This window comes from Solea senegalensis, linkage group LG7, assembly GCF_019176455.1.
Source record: "Solea senegalensis isolate Sse05_10M linkage group LG7, IFAPA_SoseM_1, whole genome shotgun sequence".
Lineage (NCBI taxonomy): Eukaryota > Metazoa > Chordata > Actinopteri > Pleuronectiformes > Soleidae > Solea > Solea senegalensis.
In genome coordinates, this window is record NC_058027.1 from 23841697 (window position 1) to 23861451 (window position 19755).

The following is a 19755-nucleotide window of genomic DNA, read 5'->3' on the forward strand; positions in this document are numbered from 1 at the left end:
AGTGATGTTTCACTGCGGCCAAAGAGAAACGGCTGCCTCTGTTTACAACGTCCGCCATTTGCATGACGTATGGCGCGTTCAGGTGCCTCTGACATTTTCGGGAAAGTCTAGCTGTCGTTTTTAATAAGGAAACGGAGCTCTGTTTTTTTAAAAAACTTTATCAAGAACTGTCTGTTTTAATTTGTATGGAAGTCCTTTTCCACCACTCAAAAATTAAAAATATATATTATTAGGTCATAATTATGAGATAGTGTCATAATTATGACTTCCTATCTCATAAATATGATGTTTCAAGTGGCAGAAATGGGCTTCCATTAAAATATTGAATTTAATATTAATATATTTAATACAGTTGTTTGTGCCATGTAGATGTAAATACATATTTAAACTACTTCTACCATGCACTGAAATGAGGGTTATTGGGAGAAGCCAAGGTCACTTTTCAAGTAATATCAGTTCACAAGACTTTGAAGGATTGAGTTTGGGCTTTACGAGGAGCACTCAAACGCACCATCCGTTCAACTTTAACCTTTGAATCATGTCACATGCTTGGGGATTTCCACAGCTTCTAATATCAAAGCAAACTGGCACAGGGGAAAAAAAATTATGAATTATGAAATTTTTCATACAAAGTGAATAAAAAATCTAGCCTTTAATCAACATAATGATCTGATTTATTCAATAAATAAATAAAATAATTTAGTGCCTGGATGTTTGACATGCCTGTGAAATTTGAGTAACCTGAGGTTCATCTATTTCTGTCTCAGCTCCAGAGTGAGGAGGAGGGTCTCACTGCTCTCTCTGTTGTTGACTGTGGGACAGAAACTGTGGGACAGAAACTGTGGGCCTAACATGGTTGTTTAGAAGAGGAGAGACTGGATCACTGAATTTACTTCAGGTAAATTTGCTTTGATTTGATATATTTGATTTCAATCATGTTCCCCCCAAACACAGTGCTTTAATTAAGTGAAGTGAAGTCTTATATATATCTTTTTATATAAATTATATTGAACGTATGAAAAGGAGAAGAAATAAGTCTACACTTCTCTTTTCAATATACCTCATTCTTTTTGGTTTGATTATTGCAGCTTGGTACAAGATTAGCAGGAACTTTTGTTTTTGTTATTATTATTTTTTTTTGCAATGTCATATTTCATAAAATACTCACGTTAATACACCTTGAGCACCAAAATGTGCTCATAAAAGTTCAAGTTCAACGTGAGAACACTCAAAAATTCACAACCGAACATCTAAGAGTTAAGATGGAGCGAGAGATAAGGTGATTTATTATAATAAAAAAAAAATGTATTTGTTTAATTTTCTCTACACACTCTAGTCAAAACTCCTCAGCTCCACTCAGATCATATACCCTGGTTTATACTGAACAGTAAAAACAGTATTTCTGATTTTCCTCCAAGTACTACCAGAGCAAGCTCGCGTACACCTGGTGGTACACGTACCACAGTTTGAGAACTGTGGTTTCAGTTTAGTTTTAAATATACAAATTAATTTATATTATTTTACAATTTACACCTGTCTGTAAAAGTGCGTCCTTATTAATATACTAAGGGATTTCTTATGAAAAAAATGTTTTAAACAGGTTTTTGCCAGCTCATTATTATTTAATCAACATTTTAATCTTCTTGGTTCAGGTGTAATGTTTTTAAATCTCACACATGCGTAGAGCCTTTGGATGCAGGTGTTGTATGGTTAAATGATTTTTTGTGGTGATTACCTGTGCTACCGTAGACCTTCTCCTCATGGACCTGTATGAGCTCAGCGGAGGCAGACTGGGTGTGATTGCAGAGGAAGCTGAGCACCACGAGTCGCCGTCCTCCACCATGAATCGGCCGACCAGAGACGTCTCCAACTTTCAGAGGTTCTCTGTCGCCACCAATGAGTCCCTTCAGTTTCAGCCCTGCGAGGGCAGCACTCCTTCCCCCACTGGAGCAGATGATGGACTCGATGATGATGATGTGTTCAAGGAGGGAGAAACTGAGGTAGGGTATTATAATAGAATAATGTTCAAGATTGTAGACTTTAAAGGTCCAGTGTGTAAGAAATAGTGACATCTAATGGCGAGAATGTAGATTGTTACAAATGGAGGAATCTCCCTGTAAAGCAAGGCCCTTGCCTAAAGTACATATATAAGGCTTATTTAAAGGCTACAAAAAAACAAATGATTTTTATTTTAAAGCCACCATGCAATTATATCAACATACTTATGTGTAGTATATTTCTACATATATACAGTATGTGTAAAAACTTTTTGTGCTATGGGAAAATTCAAGGTATTATTATTTACTTTTCTAATATAAATTTGACTGTAAACGTCTGATTTCAAAATGTTTTCCAGAGAGAAATCGACAAAACCAGGAATCTTTTGCAAGGAAAAGTTGCTGAGATGGAGAACTTTGCAGGTCATCTGGAGGAGATCTTTCTGACTGTGGAGGTAGACACAAACAAAGTTTACATTGCTGTAATATAGTTGTTTAGGTCTTTTTTAATTATTACTGAATGGCTGCGTCAGTATTTGGAAATACTTAGAATAAAGTACAAGAGTAAGTAAAAGATTGATTGAATTGAATTGAATGACTTTATTCCTAAAAGTAAAAGTCTTGTACTTGTAAAATCTGTACTTACATATCAAAAGTCATTTCTGATGTAAGATGTACTTACATTTTAGAAGTTAAAGTATTAAAACAGGGAGGAGTTAGAATTGAGCCATGGTAGCTCAGTGGAAGGGCAAGTTGTCTGTCAAATGGAAGGTTGTGGGTTCAAATGCTGGATCTGAGCAAGACATTTAACCCCATGTTGAAGCGTGTGAAAGGCAATCTTTCCCTTTTCTGCTTAATTCATGACAAATGTCTCACTCTCAACACCGTGATCACGCAAACATTTGTGCAACAGGAGAATTTTGGCCGCCAGGAGCAAAACTTGGAGCAGCACTACAACGACGTGCTGCAGACGCTGTCGCAGCGATACGACGAGAGGGCGGCTACACTGGAGGAGGAGAAGAAGAGCAAACTGGAGGCTCTGTACAATCAGCTGCTGTCCTGTGGTCAAGCACTGGACGCCTCCAAGGAGCTCATCGAGACGGCGCAGGAGATCTACCGCAGCCAGGACAAGAGGCTTTTTCTTAAGGTGTGTGTGTGTGTGTACTTTGTTGGGACAGTTTCTGACATAAACACTCATAGAGACCAAAACCTGTTTTTTTCTGAGGACCTGGTTCTGTTAATGGCTAAAATTTGAACGTGGTTACTAGGTTAAGGTTATATTAGTTTTGGATTTTTCATTCATTTTAGTTTTTATTTTGTCTTGACTTTTTTAAAAAGGACCAGCGTGTAAGAATTAGTGACATCTAGTGGTGAGACTCCAGATTGCAAAACATCATCCACTCACCTCTCACCTTTCCTAAGCGTGTCAGAGATCTACGGTGGCTGTCAAATACTGGAAAGAACGTTATTCTTCTTTGTTTGCATACAAGGCTTTTGCTTCAAAGTGTGAAATCGTCCTCCTGCTGCTTTGTCCACTTGGGCTTCTGTAGAAAAAGAAAAACGTGTAAACTTAAGTAACAGGCTGATTCTTTTTTCACTGACTTTGTTGTTTATTTGTCTAATTTGACCTTTGTTGACAGGCAGTCACGCCCGCCATTAAAAGGTAAATCATGACGCTGCTCAGTGAGTATGACACACGGTGTCGCTGCAGTGTGATGAACCACTAACAATATAAAGTACTGGTATATTGCTTTATCATTTCCACGTTGTGGTGTAATGTGACGGTAAGCACTGGCGCCTTAAAGCAACATTGCTCCTGGTTTGAATTCAGCTTTGACCTCAGTTTGGCTTTCTGTCTGTGAGGCGTTTGCATGTTCTCTCTGTGTGAGCTTAGCTTTTCTTCAGGTTCAACAGTTTCCACCCACAGGCCACAGACATGCAAATCCAGGGTGTATGTTGATGCTCACAAAATATCAGCTGGGATTTATTTAATTAAAAACAAAAACTGTTTTACTACATTTTTTCCAGTGGTTAAGTTTCAATGAGATAGGAAAAGTCTGCCTAAACGACAACCAAGCACATTTAGTTACCTGCAAAATTGTGGTTAAAAAGTCGAGAAAAAGCTGGTAAGTGGATATTTTAGTCAAGTAAAGTGATTAAAATAATCTCTCTTTTGGTTTTTGTCATCACAGAAAAATATCAAATTTGAATTTAATTAAAAAAAATATATATTAAAAAAAAAGCTGCAATGTGTTTAAAATCATGTTCAGCCAGTGTCCCGCACACGCTCATACACACAAACTTGCTTTTGTATCTTAGTGAGGACACATCATTGACATAATGCATTCCCTAGCCCCTTACCCTAACCTTAACCATCACAACTTACCTGACGTGCCTCATCTTAACCCAATATTAACCCTGAAAATGTCATTTAAAGTTGTGGGACGAAGAGCTGGTTTAACTACAGTCCTGCTCTCTGTCGCCCTCTTCCTCTATCAGCGGTACTGCAGCCTCACAGCAGGCGTCGGCTCTTCTTCCCGTTCATTTTCTCTACTTTATTTTCTCAGTTTTGAGAGCTTTTTTTGTGTGTTTTCCTATCAGGGTAATGACACATTTTCAGGACAAACACAGTCCTGTATTGTCACAGCGATTCCTGAGTTATCCTGGGTTAGTGTAACTGGGTTAGTATAACCCATAATTCTTGACTCCACTCACTTCTGCTCCTTGTGCTCCTCTAGAATCGAGGAGTTTGCCAAAGAGGAGACTGACCTGACGCTGTCGACGAGTCTGGAGTTCAACACGCCGCCGTCAGATCTGTCAGAAGTGAAGACCATGATGGACTCCATCAATGTTGTCCCAGGTCTGATTCACAAAGAGATGAAGGTTCATTTGCTGTTATTTAGTGCGTTTCTATCCTCTGTGGTCTGTGACGGCCACCGTAGTTCCCTTTATCACCCACTAGATGTTGCTAATTCTCTCACACTGGATCTTTAATGTTGCATTTTGTTGCTGTGCATATTTGAATCAAATCAAATTAAATCAAATTACATTTTGGAAATGATTTGGCCAAAATACTTAAGTGAGTTAAAACATTTTATTCTCTCTATAAACAGCTCCGTCTGCGCCCGTCATCAACCCCCAGATGCCCAACTCTGCCTCTCAGACGTCCCTGCGTGTTTGCTGGAGCTTATTCTCCGACGACACTGTGGAGTATTACGAGCTTTACTACCGACCAGTGCTGGAGGACATGCCGGCAGACAGCACCTGTACACCATATGGTATAACACACACACACTAAGTGCCACTTTATTAGGTACAGAGGACATCTAATTAAAAGAAAAGTTTCTCACTGCAAACATCACCGCTTAGATATCACACTGATATCATCAGGCGCCAGCACAGCTTTTTACAGTGTAACACAAAAATACATGAAAAACACTCACCGACCACTTTATTAGGTACAGAGGACACCTCGGAAAGTGTCAGGAGTTTGGTGTCTCGCGCATACAGAGATGATCTTCTACATATTTTGATTCTGCTGAGTGGTTGGTTGAGTTACTGTTGCCATTTTTATCATCTTGAACCGGTCTGTTTCATTCTCCTCTGACCTCCGGCATCAGATAAACATTTTCTCCTAATGAACTGCTGCTAATCCATTCTCTGTAAACACTAGAGATGGTTGTGTGTGTGAAAACTCCACGAGTTCAGCAGCGACTGAAATACACCACGTTCAAACTCATTTAAATCACCTTTGCTCACTAACCCATGTGCCTCCTTTGTAGTAAGCAAGGTAAAAGTGAAGGAGACCCACTGCACTGTGACAGATCTTCTGCCCAACGCTCAGTACGAGCTGTGGGTGACTGCCACCAACACAACAGGGATCAGCCCAGCCAGCGAGAAGGCCTTATACATGACAGGTAAGAGATGTCACACACCAACAGTTATGTTGTCCTCATGTTCCCTTAAAGATATATTGTAGTTTTCCTGGGGTTTTGTGAAAAATTGTCACATGATTGATGTTTAGAATTAAAAAAATAGTCTAATTCCTCACCCTCCTCCAGTGCCTTCGCCTCCAACGATTAAGCAGCGGGAGTGTAGTAGCTGTCCGGAGGCTGCAATGATCCGCTGGGAGTCAGGAAACGCCAACCCTGTCGACTCGTACACCGTGGAGCTGAGCAAGATGGGAACTGATGGCACAGAGAGCGGCGTCACAGAGTAAGAAGTTTTAGCATCACACACTACACACTGAAGCCAAAGACCTTCAATTACGGTGTTCTTACGAGTTAAAAATGTCAAATATTTCTCAGGACTTTAAATAGGACGAGCAAAGTCAGCTACGGACTTTTCACAGGAGGCAGATTTATTCCCAGTAAGATAATTTGATCATTTCAGACACTGAATATAACCAAATTAGATTAAGATGGAGCGAGAGAAAAGGTGAATCTTTAGTCAAACGTATGGCCCACGGGCCAGAATCGGCCCACTAGTGAAAATTTGAGAAAATTGCACATGATTAGAATCTAATTATAATAATGAAATTCCACATTTTTCAGCTCCAGATACCTGAGACTAAATGTTTTGTGCCTTTGTAGATCCACTGTCATGTGTAAGCTGTGAGATGTAAAGTGTAAACAGTAAATTTAGGTATAATATTTTTAAAATTACACTTCAGGTTGTTTATAATGTGTTTTGTAAAAAAACTTCATTAAATGTAAAACAAAGAGAATATCCTTGTTGTTTATAGGTTATTATGATATTATTTCACTTGTCCGGCCCACGTCATGCCGCTGTATGTGGCATAAATCATGATCTATACATTTATACTCTTTAACGTAAGGGAAGTAAATTATAAAGTCAGACAATAAACTCTTATTGTTTGTCATGTTGTTTTAAGAGCTGACACGGGGTAAAGTAAAAGTAACATCATTAAAACAGGAACGCTCCACTGGATCAACAATATTAGTTCTTACTGGGCTGTGCTTTTAATATTGGTTTTTTTTGCTTCAATACACCCATAAACAAAAAAGCCTGTGTTAGTGCTTTCTCGTGGTTCAAAGAGCTGCTGAATCATGATGCTCTCTGTCCCAGAAAATCTATTCTTAGCTCCAGCTCCTGCAGCTCTGTTGGGCCTCAGTCAGAATCCTGCTCTAGCATTAGGGGCTCACAAACCATTCATATGAAAACGTCTCAAATGGACTCACTGAAATGGTTACAGGGTCTGAAATATGTTCACATCATCGTCGTCCCTGTGACTCAATGCTTTTTTTTACCCTCCAGGTCGATCGTCGCCGTTCCCGCCTGTCAGTGTCTGATCCAGCTGCAGCCTGGACGCCGTTACCTCATCTCTGTGAGGGCGGTCAACATCGGCGGCCCGAGCGACAGGAGCGACGTCATCACTGTCTCCACAATAGGTGAGCGGCGTCTGCAATAGTAGAAGAACAGAAATAATAATGTCATTGGGACGTTACAAGTGAAATCCCAGCAGTCACATTTTTACTTTAACTGCTGGAATATAAGAAAGAATAATATAAAAAAATCATTCTTTATTAGATCGTTTGTAATGTGGACTTGAACCATCATCGGTTCACCTAAATTTAAATATAGTGAGACCTTTAAATACATAAATCTGAACACTCTTCACAATCCTGGCCCTGTGTCAATTATGGAAAAAAGTAGACTTCTAAAGTAAATATGAATTTACTGATAATAATATTTATAATCTTTATTTTTATAGGACATTTTAAAACTGTCCCAAAGGTTGCCATAATGAAAACACAGCAATTTTTTGTCTTTTTATGTTAAATAACTTAAATTACTAATTTCTAAAATAAAATTGTCACTTTCACATGTCAGGTTTACCTCTTCAAATATTGTGTGTGCCAGAAACTTAAATTCAGTGGTTCCCTAATAGAACAAGTTTGGTTAAAGTAAGAAAAGGTCTGGTCATCCTCAGACCTCAGCTGGGAGTGTTAAATGCCAAGCAAGGAAGAAAATGATTAGGTGTATAAGGTGTCAGAACATGTACAATATACAGTATTTAGATACATGTTTGAAAAGAGTCTTATGATCACTTTTAAATTTACTGAAAACTGATGGACTGAAGCTACAACAGTAGAAAAAAAAACCATTGACTGCTGTCAGTGAATAACATTTTACCTGTGCAGGGACTTTCTTCCACCTCCTGGAGGACACTGCTCATCCCTGCTTGTCCATCTCTGAAGACGGCTTCACCATGTTTTATGGAGACGAGGAGCTGCCGATCAGTGCCATGGCCTTCGACGACAGCACCTTCACCAGGTAACAAACACAGCGGCTGATCAGAAGACCACTGAAGAAGACCCTCTCCTCTTAATGGTGCGTGTGTGTGTGTGCAGGTGTGTCGCTGTCCTGGGAGACCTGATCGCAGTGCGGTGCAGACATTACTGGGAAGTTGAGGTGGACGATGGGACCGAGTTCAGGATTGGAGTCGCATTCGAGGACGCGGAGAGGAACTCGTACCTGGGAGCCAACAGCAGCTCCTGGTGTATGAGACACATTCTCACTCCAACCAGGTAACAGTGCACCATCTGTTAAAACACGATCTTCTGCATGCAAAACTGCCGGGCAGTTTTTCACAGCGTCACCTTGGTTGTTTCATCAAAAATAAATAATAATCACAACATACATTATCTCACGGCTCTTTACATGGTAAGGCAGAGACCATACCATAAGAAAGAAAAAAGAGAAACCCAACAGTTCACACAATGAGCAAGCACTTAATGGCCGGGGAGAGAAAACAGGAAGAAATAAGGCGATCAGAGACGGCAGACTTCACCCTATTCACACAATAACTCTGTCGGTCGTCAGGGTCAATATTCTAAAGTTATTCTAAATTCTAACAAACCTCTGTTGCTCATATTGCAAGCAAGTGCAGAAGCACACACACAGATAGTCAGAGCCACCAAAAGCAATACTGAAGTAATAATCAGGCGGACGCAGACTCAAACTGGTGCAGACATCTACCTCGGCTGATTGTGGTGAAAGAAGCAGTAACTTGAATTATAGATACTTCTGCAGATCCTTCGTCCCCACTGCTACAACAGGTAGGACACGGTTACACTGTCCATCTGTAATTTGCACTTAATGACAACCCACCTTCATTATGCATCACAGTAATCTGAGCCACTGCACTGTTTCATGTATAATTTCCATCCTAAAGGTTGGACAGTGTATGATTGTAAAAAGACTTAATATAATCCTGTTCTTTTTCTATTTTGCATTTGATGTAATATTTTTACATTTGTCTTATTAACTATTCTAGTTCACTTTTGTACTCAACTAGCTTGGACCTTTTTTGCTGCAGTAATAAGGTTTTAAGTACTCGCTTTATGGAGACTGCCATTTTGTGCCACAAAACATGCAAAGACTGAGCCCATAATACTCTTTAAACACTTAACATTTTTAGTGGTATAAGGCTTTTATTGTCGGGATATGAATAAGAGAAAGAAAAAAAATTATATATAAATATAAATTATATATATATATATAAAATATATATAAATATAAAACCTCTGCCGATTTTTCTCCCTTTAGGCACAAATATGAGTTCCTACACAACGGTTGGAGTCCTGACTTGAGGATTACGGTGAACCCGTTGCGGATTGGAGTAGCTCTGGACTACGAGAGGGGGACTCTGTCCTTCTTTAACGTTGATCTGGAACAACACCTGCACACCTTCTTCCACTGTCACTTCCAAAATTACGTCTACCCTTGTTTTAGCCTGGACAACACAGGAGCGCTGACTGTGCACAACAGTATCGAGGCTCCAGAGTATGCGTTCATCTGACACCAGCAGTCACACCTAGTATTACCATGAAATAAAAGCACATTATTTATCTAGAAAAACATCAATAATATTTTTATTAACTTGAACATCTGGATTTGTTAATTTGTCTGCAGATCAAATTCTGCGTGAGAAAGAAAAAAAACAAAAGGTTTTCTGTTGTTTTTTATTATAATATTCCATGGGAACAGGCATACACCATTTTCCAAGATAAGAAAAACTTTTAAGTGAATTTTACAATATGTACTTATGCCATCAGTCACTGCAGCAGACGAGAGTTGAAATTCAAAAAATAAAGGAAACAAGGGGCTTTATTTTTGACTGACAAAAGTTGCATGAATAAAAAATAAATGTTTTAAGAAGAATCTATTGGTTGTTACACAAAGCAATTTCGTCTAGTGCTGGGCGGTATGACCAAATATTTATATCACGGTATTTTAAAATATTTCAACGACTTTCATCTGTAATTTTTTTTATGCATAATAAATTCTTATTACTTTTAGATGTGATTTCTCTTCAGTTGGTGGAGTAAACTGAGCATCCCTGCAGTTACCTCTTCAGCTAAGCCCTTAGCATGGATGTTGTTTTTCATATTCCGGTCTTGGGGTATACAAAAACAGTAAGTGGTATACCACCCAGCACTAATTTCATTTTTTTTAAAGAAATCCACCCTGAATATTTCCAAACTGTTGAAAATAGCTACTAATGACGTTTGTGACTTTCCTGGACCTTTTTTTTCTTTTTTTATTTATTTAATGGAGATGCTGATTATTTGACTATAACTGCTAAAATACAACACCACAAGGAAAAGAGACTAAGTAATGAAATAAAAGAACCACATCCTCAAAAGTTAAGCCACAGTGTTTGAGTTTCAACTGGTTTGGCGACAAACAAATGCAGGTGCAGATTTTACAGTTGCTGTGTAAGGTGGATGAACATTTAAGAAGGCCCAACCTTTAGACTAAAAGCAGTATCTTCACACCAAGTGTGTATGAGAGAGATGATTAAAAATAATAATAATGGATAAGTGGGAAGAAAACAAGAACAGGACAAATAAATAAAAACCCTTCATAAGAGTCCAGGAAAGCAGCAAACATCAAAAAAAAAATAAAAAGACCATTATGTACCAGTATGCGTTTACGGGTTCCCAGTACAGGTGACGTCGAGTTCCCTTTTCCATGTGATAATTAGCAGAGAGGAGCTGAAAAGATGTTAGTGATGAGAAAGAGAGCCCTCAGAACCCTTAACTACTTATCAGTGACTGGTTTGTCAAATGCATACAATGGACTAATGTCCAGGCCCAGTTACTGCCATATAAGATACTGTTGTGTGAATTCTTATGGGGATTCCAGAAAGTTCAACTCTGGGCAATTTAGAGTCCGTCCTATCAGAATGTCTTTGGACTGCGGGACGAAGCCAGCATACCTGGAAAAACCCCCAACACAAACTCACAAGAACATGCAAGCTTGACACGGAAAAGTCCTGGTCAGCCTGGGATTCGAACTGGGCACTCTTTTATTGTGAGGAGCCACTGCAGCGTTGTGAAGCCTGTACTAACAGTTTGCACCTTGGCAAAAACACTGGTATTGTCCTAAAAACAGTGGAAGATAACTCAACAGGTGGATTTTTTTTTCCTTCAGAACTGAACCAAGAATTTGGGTCTGTGAGTGTCCTGGACAATGTGGGATGAGCAGGGCAGGGGTTAGGAGTTATGTCTTACTGCTGTGTGTCCTCTCCTCCTCTTCATCGGAGGAATCTCCCCCGTAGGGCACAAGCCCAGATGCATCTTCGACCACTTTAAACTTCCTCTTGCGTAAATCCTCTTGAACACCTGTAAGGGCACAATAAAATGTAGAGAGAGAGAGAGAGAGGAGCAGAAAAGGAGTTTGGGGACATGTGAGAGACAAGGGCAGTGAAGAGAGACGGGGAGAGACAAAGCAATCGAACAAAACGAAAATGAAACCCATTGAGGAGCCCCATGTTAGCGGTGGTTTTTGGGTTCGTTTGATCCACAGCCAGAGGGGGGGGGGAGATATCAAATCAAACGGCAGCACAGCACACATCCATAACAGGCAGGTCCGGGGACACATGTTGAGAGAGAAAACAAGGGAAAGACAAGAAACATATACAAGAAGACTGTGTTAGTGGGTTCTACCAGCAGAGAGATTCACACAGGTCTCCCACTCCTCCCCCATTCCTCCACGGGGGGAGATGCCATTTCATGCAACCAACTACTCCACAGAAGTAATGTCTGAGGAATCAGGCTCTCTGAATATGAGGCAAAAAAGAAATGCATACCCATCGCCACGGTGTCTCTGCTCAGACCGGCCGGGTCGTCTGCCGCCACTTCTCTCTGCCTTTTGCGTGAAACAGGAGCAGGAGCCACAAAGAGGGGAGGGGGTGGAGGAGGCATCAGAGTCCTGAAGAGAGACGACTGTCCGCATCAACACCAACACAACGTTCATAGAGAACAACACACAAGAGGAAATGAGATCTATTAACGGACCTTTCTACGGCTTTTTCCGGCCCGACACTGGAGACAGGAAGTGCAGACTCCTGATGTGCAGGAGCTTCTGGAGAACAGCTGGTTGGCTAAAAGCGGAAAAAGACCATTCAAATTTGAACATTTAATAAAAACGGTATCTTCAAAAGGAAGGACATTTATAGCATGTGGAAATGTGCTAATGTTTTAGACTGCGTATGTTTTTGTTTTAAGTCTGGAAAACTTTATTTATTTGTTTAAAAACCCAGCTAAAAGGGTGGAGCACAAAAAAAATAGGGGTAGTTTTGCTGTGGCCTAACAGCAGCGTGACCAGCATGTCATTTTCACTCTATGGTTTCATTATAAATTTGATGAAAACCATATTCTCAGTTGTGCTCACTACACATAAAAAAGGAATGTAAGAGTAAGACCAGACCGTTTCTTTTTTGAGCCATAAATCCTGCAAATACTTAAATACAGAACATGCTACATGTTATCTGCTTGATGCAGTTAAACATGGACATCATTATCTTATTATATTTTAACCAGACATGTCGGCCTGTGTCAAACAGACGAGCAGCAGAATCTGCGACGGCTACATTTACGTGCAGAGTGAAATAAAAAACATTCTGAAGAGGACTTTGACTGAAAGCTCTTCAGACTTTTTTCCCCCCCAACTCATCTCTACAAACAAGTCTTTGAAGGTTTCATAGTTTTTGTCGATCTTGGCAAATTCTAAATCTATTTTCAGACTAAACAGTGACAGCTTAAATCCATGCTTGTGGTTTAAAAAAAAAAAAGCACTGCTTGGCCTTTGCATTAGGGAAGGGTTTACTCGTCTAAAAAGCCGACGCATGAGTGCATATTTTCATACAGTACTTTATTGTAACTTAGGTTATTTATTCGGGCCGTTCAAAGAGGTGATCTGGTGTTTAAAAGCTTTTGTACAAATGGAATGAAACCTGGGTTGCTGCAGAGGGCCTTGGCCCATGGACCCCAGCTCTACCAGCTGAGCTAGCCAACTTTTTTTGCACATTATCTCAAGGCAAAGACCTTAGAGAACGACAGACCCAACAGTTCACATATATTAAAAAAGGACAGTAACTAAACAGCTTGTAAACAGAGTAAGACAAACATTAGAGAGAGTGAATAAATAGCAGTTTATAGCTTAGTAACATAAAAGATGTAAAACAACTTTGATGTTGGTAGTTACCATGTTGTATGGGTAAATGTCCAGTCACTGTAAGTGATGGTCACTTGGGTTACCATGCTGGTATTTAAATTTTAATTTTAATTTTTAATAACAGCCATATTATGTACAGTTTACGTTAGAGCCGTAGTGTGTAATGTGTAGCTTACATGCTCCTCCTCCGGCTCCTCGTGGAACTGTCGTTTGGGACTTCCCGAGTCAGGTGGGGTGCTTACAGTACCTTCAGATTCTGCTGTCTCACTGCTACTAGGGTCCTAGGATAAATCAAAACAGACATATATAGTATAGTTATATAGTTAAAAAACAAATCAATCTTGGGCTATACGTATATAGATTCAAACTGCGGTGTTTGTTGATTACCTGGACGAGATAGGGATGTGGTTTCCTGGGACACACCGGATACTGAACCATTGCCTGAGAAGATGGAGGGTTTGTCGACATGTTAGAATGACTTGGTGGACCATTTGCATTACTCCAATAACCACGGTCTCCTGGATACGCTGAATAGCCACCAGCATAACCATTTGCTGAGTAGTTATACCAGGATCCCTGGCAAGAGTAATTGCTATTAGGTGGAAATCCTTGTGCTGGGTATGCTGAAATGAAAGTACAGAATGTGGAGTTAATAGCATATTTCACATGGACCAATGACAGGGTGTTGTGACAATTTTGACCTACTCTTCAATAGGGGTGTCACGATACTCCAAATCCTTGATATTAGATTTTTAAGGTCATAATTCAATTCGATTCTCAATCTTTTTTCCTCTCATTTAGCGCAAGTGGGTCTGCCATTTTTTTGATTTGTCTAGTTTAGTCTAGGATCATAGGTTTTATGTCATGATAACTAATTTTTCAATTCCCATTGTGATTGTCTACATGGTGTTATGAGTGATCTAATGTCCATCATTTGTTTACTATGTACCACCTTATGCAGCCATGGAGAGTCATGTAGCTGTGTTGCTCTGAAGGTCCAGCAATCTGTTAAGACACTAAATCTGCACTGACCTCCCCAATAACATTATCATACATGGAAAGAAACACCTTTGCAGTAAGATGTTTTTCACCACTGAATAAGAATTACGTTACAAACACACCTACACCGCTATCATGAGTTGAATTTTGAGGAAGTTTAGCTCCAAATGAGGACAGAAGAGTTGCCTGTGTTAATGGAGTCGTTTTCGTACTTACGTCTACATCCTTATGATGCATGTGGAGATGTCCTGCGCTTTGCTACACTCACATATCACAGCTTATACATCATGGCTTTCTTTTGGACAACACAAACGTTTTGGACAGAACTCACGGGGAACGCAAAATATTTCCACACTGGTGATTTCAGAGAAGCAGGAGGGGAGTTTGAGCCTCCCAATTCAGCAATGGCCATGATTACCATTAGTCGTCCCATTGTTAGTGGGAGGAGATCATGTGTATTTCGTGCTACAAAGGCTATAACCACAACACTGTTTTTTCCTCTCTGGCACATCTGCAGGACGTCACACTGGGGGATGTGATTAAATCCATGATTCCTCCTTTGCTTTTGAAGGTAAAGATTGTGTAGACGATTTGACAATCTAGATTGTGACACCCCTACTATTCAAACTACTGTCGAGCTACTACAGATGTCAAACTAATTCATTACCGCGAGAAGAATGGGGCCAGCTTGGGCATTTGGTCGCTCAGTTGGAATTTGACTGTATGAATTACAGGTTGTAAAATATTACTCACGTTGTGTCGAGCCTGTGGCCGTGTACACCGTCACCATTCTGGCATGGTCAGCTCTCACCTGAGAGAAGATAAAAACTATATGAAAACCTGGATACAAATAAAAGGAAAGGCTGAAGTAGTTTTTCAACAATTATATTGTGGGTAGGTGCAGAGCACACAAAAACCTATCACTGGAGATCAGGTGGTTCACACTACCGCTTTTACTATCGGAGGTGAGTATCGGTGGAAACTATACGCTTTAATAGTTTCACCTTCTTATACCTCCTATTATTTACAACTTTTTACAATAGTAGTGTGAACTTACAGTTTCCAGCAGACTCTCGGTGAGTTTCTTCGCTGCCTCCAATCCAGTTGAATTTGGGTGGCTATCAGACAAAAGTTAAATAGGAAGGAATGTTAAGGAAAGGTCTAACTCGGAACACAACAGAAAACTTTTGAGAATTAAGGCAATTATAATTTTGACCAGTTCGTGATAAGGATTTTCATAAAAATGTCATACATAGGACCACCTTACATTCGAAAGTTTGATATCTGAGCTGAATCCTTTTGGGATTTCTTTAAGAATAACCCCTTATGGTTTTCAAAAACTATATTTTTCACTGGATTGATAAGGAAATTAGTACTGAATATCCAAGATAATCAAGGATACTTTACAAAATGGTTAAATAAATGACGCTGACTGTTCAACAGTTATCTTACTAATAAAAATATCTTCCCCTAAAATAACAATCGTACATTTTCAAAAGCATCTGCACTAGTTCAGTATAGTTTACTAAATTTGGAGAAGACTGAGTATTTAAACATGAACATACCTGATGTAAACATAAAGAGGCTCAAAAGACTCTCGCTTCGAAGCTTGTTCGATGTAGCCAGAACCTTTTCCCCTGAGGAAGACCCGAGACCCCGTCTCTGTCTGGATGTGACTCAAGTATGTACCACTTGGACCTTCGATCTTTTCCTTCACGTTAAATGAAGGCAACGCCTGGTCCAGACCCACAAAAATCTTTGTGTGCACAAAACTCTGGAGGATAAGACAGATGTGATTCAATCTCAAACTAGTTGCACATTTAAGCAAAAATAAGACCGACTAGTGATAGATTTGTAAGCAGATGCAGTAATCCCAGGCTTCTCACTTTAGACCAGAGATGTTCTCACTGCTTCTTAATATGGGAGGTGGGTATCAGTGAAGGCAACATGGTCTTCACTTGCCTCACTTTCTTAACCTCCATTTGTAAGAATAAAAGTCACAAATAAAGTTATATTGTTTGTTATGGTAATATGTACACTTTTACAATGCAGTCATCTCTTAATAAAATGTTGCTTTGTTGTATGCAAAAGTAATTCATGGGGTCTGAAAAGTAAAACTCATGTCGCCTTACCCCTGAATGAGGGGCTGCAGGTCGATGCCCCTGACTCGGCGTTGAGTTGGTGTTTGGCATCCGTGGAGCAGGAGTGGGGATGACGGGCCGAGGGGGCTGAGGGTAGAGGGTGAGTGGAGGCATTACAGGTACATGTTGTCCTCCTGATGCTGCTGATGCTCTCAGCACTTCCTCAGAGATAACCTCCTTTATCCTAATCACAGCCTCTGGTGTTGAGGAAAAAGTCAACATGTTTGTCAGCTACATTCAGTCCTTTCATTAACTTTTGCATAAGGAGCAGATTTTTTAAAAAGTGCAACTTACTATTAACCTGCTCCTGTGTCTTTGCCCGAACATGCAAGTACAAGGGTCTTTGTCTAAAAGAGAGCAAATCATAAAGGGCATGGACAACACAGAACGTCAACACATCTAAACTGATTAAGGAATTGGATAGTTATTTTTATATAACATGCAACAAGCAATCCATATAAATCAAACTGTCCTTGTTTACTATGTGGTGAGGTGAAATGTTGATATAATACATACCCTCCTTTATCTTTGTCAGAATCAGACATGTAATGACCTTTTGTTGTAACGATTGCACCGGTGCACTGTCGGATCTAAAAGTGACCAGAAAAGGAATTAAGAGATTGGAATATTTTGAATGTATCTTTATTCACAGCTGTTAACAGCTGTTTTTCTGTTCTTGTGTACACTCACATCTTCCTGTGTTTTGCCTTTAGTAAGAAGGTCTCTGCAGTTCAGTGGTACATCATTGATGTCGACTTCTGTGATGACCATCTCCTCTGTGGTGGTTGGCACAGGCACACTTGGGGGAATCTAAAACATATGTGAAATGACAGGGAGAAGTGTAAGTCCTCAAATGACTGCATAAACAAAGAAACAAAATGATGTTTATAATAAATGTGCAAAAATATGTACCTTTGCAAGTAATGGGGGAGGAGTCAACAGCTTTCCCTTTGCCATTAACATGGCATTAATTTTAGCAGCCATGGCTGCGGCCATCTCAACACCTCCCTGAGGTGCAGGCATTTCTGTTGCCGTTTGTTGAGGTTGAGAGAGTGTACGGTTTGAATTAGCAGGGTTGACAACTCCTGCTAAAGAGACCGGGTGGGCTCCACTTTGACTGTTCCTCTGTTGCCTCACGTCCACGCTCTCTTTTGGTTGGGTTCGCTGATCCCATCGGCTGCTTAGGCATCTGATGATGAAAGAAAAGAGTGAAATCAGACGAGCAACTGTGACAATTCAATAATATATTAAATAAGACATACGTACTGACTCATGGTCCAGTAAAGTGAAATAATGCATACACAAAAAGCACAAAAATAGATTTCTAATGCACTAAAGGTCCATAATATACAGTATCTAAAAATGGAAATTATGACTATAATTTTAAAAAGGAGGCACCAATGTCTCTGTAACTGGGACTGAAAACAGAACCAATGTCATTCCTTTATACAGCTTCAAACAAACCATTCACCATCTAGGGCTATTCACCACCTGTAGTTGCTGCATGCCACATTTCTTATGGTTAGTCCAATAGTGTGCAGTATACATTAATGTGTACAATATGCTTTAAACTGACATATCTTCACAGCACCACTATACTTTCTAAACCCATGTGCAAGAATGTTTGTTTGAGCAAACAAATAGTAAATATCATAAAAGTTTACTTAGCTCTATTGAGACATGCTACTTTGTTAAAGAGATCAAAGAAAAGAAGACAAAAAGCTAATTTGTTGGATCACGAGTGAGAGGGACAAAACTTTCTAGATCAGTGGTTCTCAAACATGGATTTATTCCCAATAAGATAATTTGCACTCTCATCATTCTCTTCATCCTCACATATACTTCAGACCGAGCAGATATTTGCGTTAAGTTGTGCAACATGTGTATCTAATAAATAAGTCTCCGGCGAGCGTGAATGAACGAGGAACCGCGTGTTTTTAGTTACCCATTTGACTATATTCAAGTGGCCAATATGAATATAGTCTCTTTTCTTTCCGGTTTATACACACGTTTGTATACCATAAATATTTGAACAAGAAAAATGCGATGGGGCAATTCAATTATTGAAATATAATGCGTAACGCTCTTTTTAGCATGCGTAACGCACCCAAATGTACATACTACGTTAGCTGGATGGTGATTGTAAGCAGTGGAAACTCGAAGTTGTTGTAAATTCAATCTCTTTCCAACCATTTAAGCACTAGTCTGCGCTTGTTTTAAAACCATTATACTCGCTTGTGGCTGATTAAACTTGGCTCAAGTTAGCTGGGGCTAACCAATAGCTATGGCTACGGTTGCTAACTTGTCGAGTAACATCCCGTTTAAAGACGTTTGCATTCGCACATTATCAGTGTAAGACTTGACTCGAATTTGGTGTTTACTTTAAAAAAACCCGATATACGATCAGATTAGCCTACTCGCATCAGATTGGACGCGTACAATAAACATAAACCTGCAGGCTAACGTGGCTAAGCCAGGCCCCGACCACGTACGCTAGCTGGCGGTAAAGTGATAGCTTAGCTGGGCAACTTGCCGTTACACGTGCCGATGCGTCAATTTAAAACCATCTAAACCAAACACGGACACTTACGGTGTTTGCCCAGTCATCCCCGAAGACATAGCACCACTCCACCAGATATGCAGTAGCTGGGAAATAGAGTTAATGTAGTTGACTATGGAGGACGGTAGCCATCGGTTTCCAAGTAGCGAAGGCGCCGACGACTTCCTGTGACGACCTGTCGCAAAGTCTGACTCTGCGGAAGCGGAGCCTTTTTTCCTTCTTATATAACACGTTCACAGCAGTTACTTGTTGTGTACGGCAAGCCGTTTCAAAGTTTGGGTATCTTTTATTTAAATTAATATTTCAGACCTCCATAGTGACGTTCTTCCTGGGATAACTGACGTCACTTTCACAAATAAACAAAAAAAAAACATGTACGTAATGTGTACGTAAATGGATTAAGAAATACCTTAAAGCCCCAAATCCTATTTAGGCATTTTAGACAACAATGTTTTCAGAAGACTGTGTCATATTCACCCCTCATAACACTGTTTTATGGAATAATGAAGACATAACTAAAAGAAACAAACCTGTATTCAAGCAGAACTTGATAGCGGAATTGCTTGTGTAA

The 19755-nt window shown here is 39.8% G+C and overlaps 2 protein-coding genes and 1 long non-coding RNA gene across 4 annotated transcripts; 1 reads left to right on the forward strand and 2 right to left on the reverse strand.

Annotated features, from left to right (window-relative positions):
- The first annotated feature begins 24 nt into the window (after positions 1–24).
- Positions 25–10186, forward strand: LOC122772119 (fibronectin type III and SPRY domain-containing protein 2). The gene is made up of 14 exons (XM_044029818.1): positions 25–82; positions 768–898; positions 1750–2000; positions 2357–2452; positions 2911–3144; positions 3638–3660; positions 4736–4857; positions 5111–5275; positions 5780–5914; positions 6059–6212; positions 7275–7408; positions 8162–8294; positions 8372–8548; positions 9570–10186. The coding sequence occupies exons 3-14, from the start codon at positions 1761–1763 to the stop codon at positions 9820–9822; spliced, it is 1866 nt and encodes a 621-aa protein (XP_043885753.1). The 5' UTR covers positions 25–82; positions 768–898; positions 1750–1760; the 3' UTR covers positions 9823–10186.
- On the reverse strand, positions 2171–3674 carry LOC122772122. Its single transcript, XR_006360746.1, has 2 exons — positions 3403–3674; positions 2171–2444 (listed from the first exon to the last, which is right to left on the reverse strand). It is a non-coding gene; the product is annotated as an uncharacterized LOC122772122 (long non-coding RNA).
- Positions 9970–19380, reverse strand: LOC122772120 (KH homology domain-containing protein 4-like). Of its 2 annotated transcripts, XM_044029820.1 has the most exons (14): positions 19215–19379; positions 17537–17813; positions 17315–17434; positions 17141–17214; positions 16919–16971; positions 16616–16821; positions 16049–16257; positions 15541–15601; positions 15237–15294; positions 13872–14107; positions 13661–13765; positions 12326–12411; positions 12118–12239; positions 9970–11650 (listed from the first exon to the last, which is right to left on the reverse strand). In XM_044029820.1, exons 1-14 carry the CDS (start codon positions 19241–19243, stop codon positions 11529–11531), a joined length of 1758 nt encoding a protein of 585 aa, XP_043885755.1. In that variant the 5' UTR covers positions 19244–19379; the 3' UTR covers positions 9970–11528. The 2 variants fall into 2 exon arrangements, with proteins under 2 accessions (XP_043885755.1, XP_043885754.1); XM_044029819.1 differs by having other exon boundaries at positions 11582–12239; positions 19215–19380.
- Positions 19381–19755: the final 375 nt, after the last annotated feature.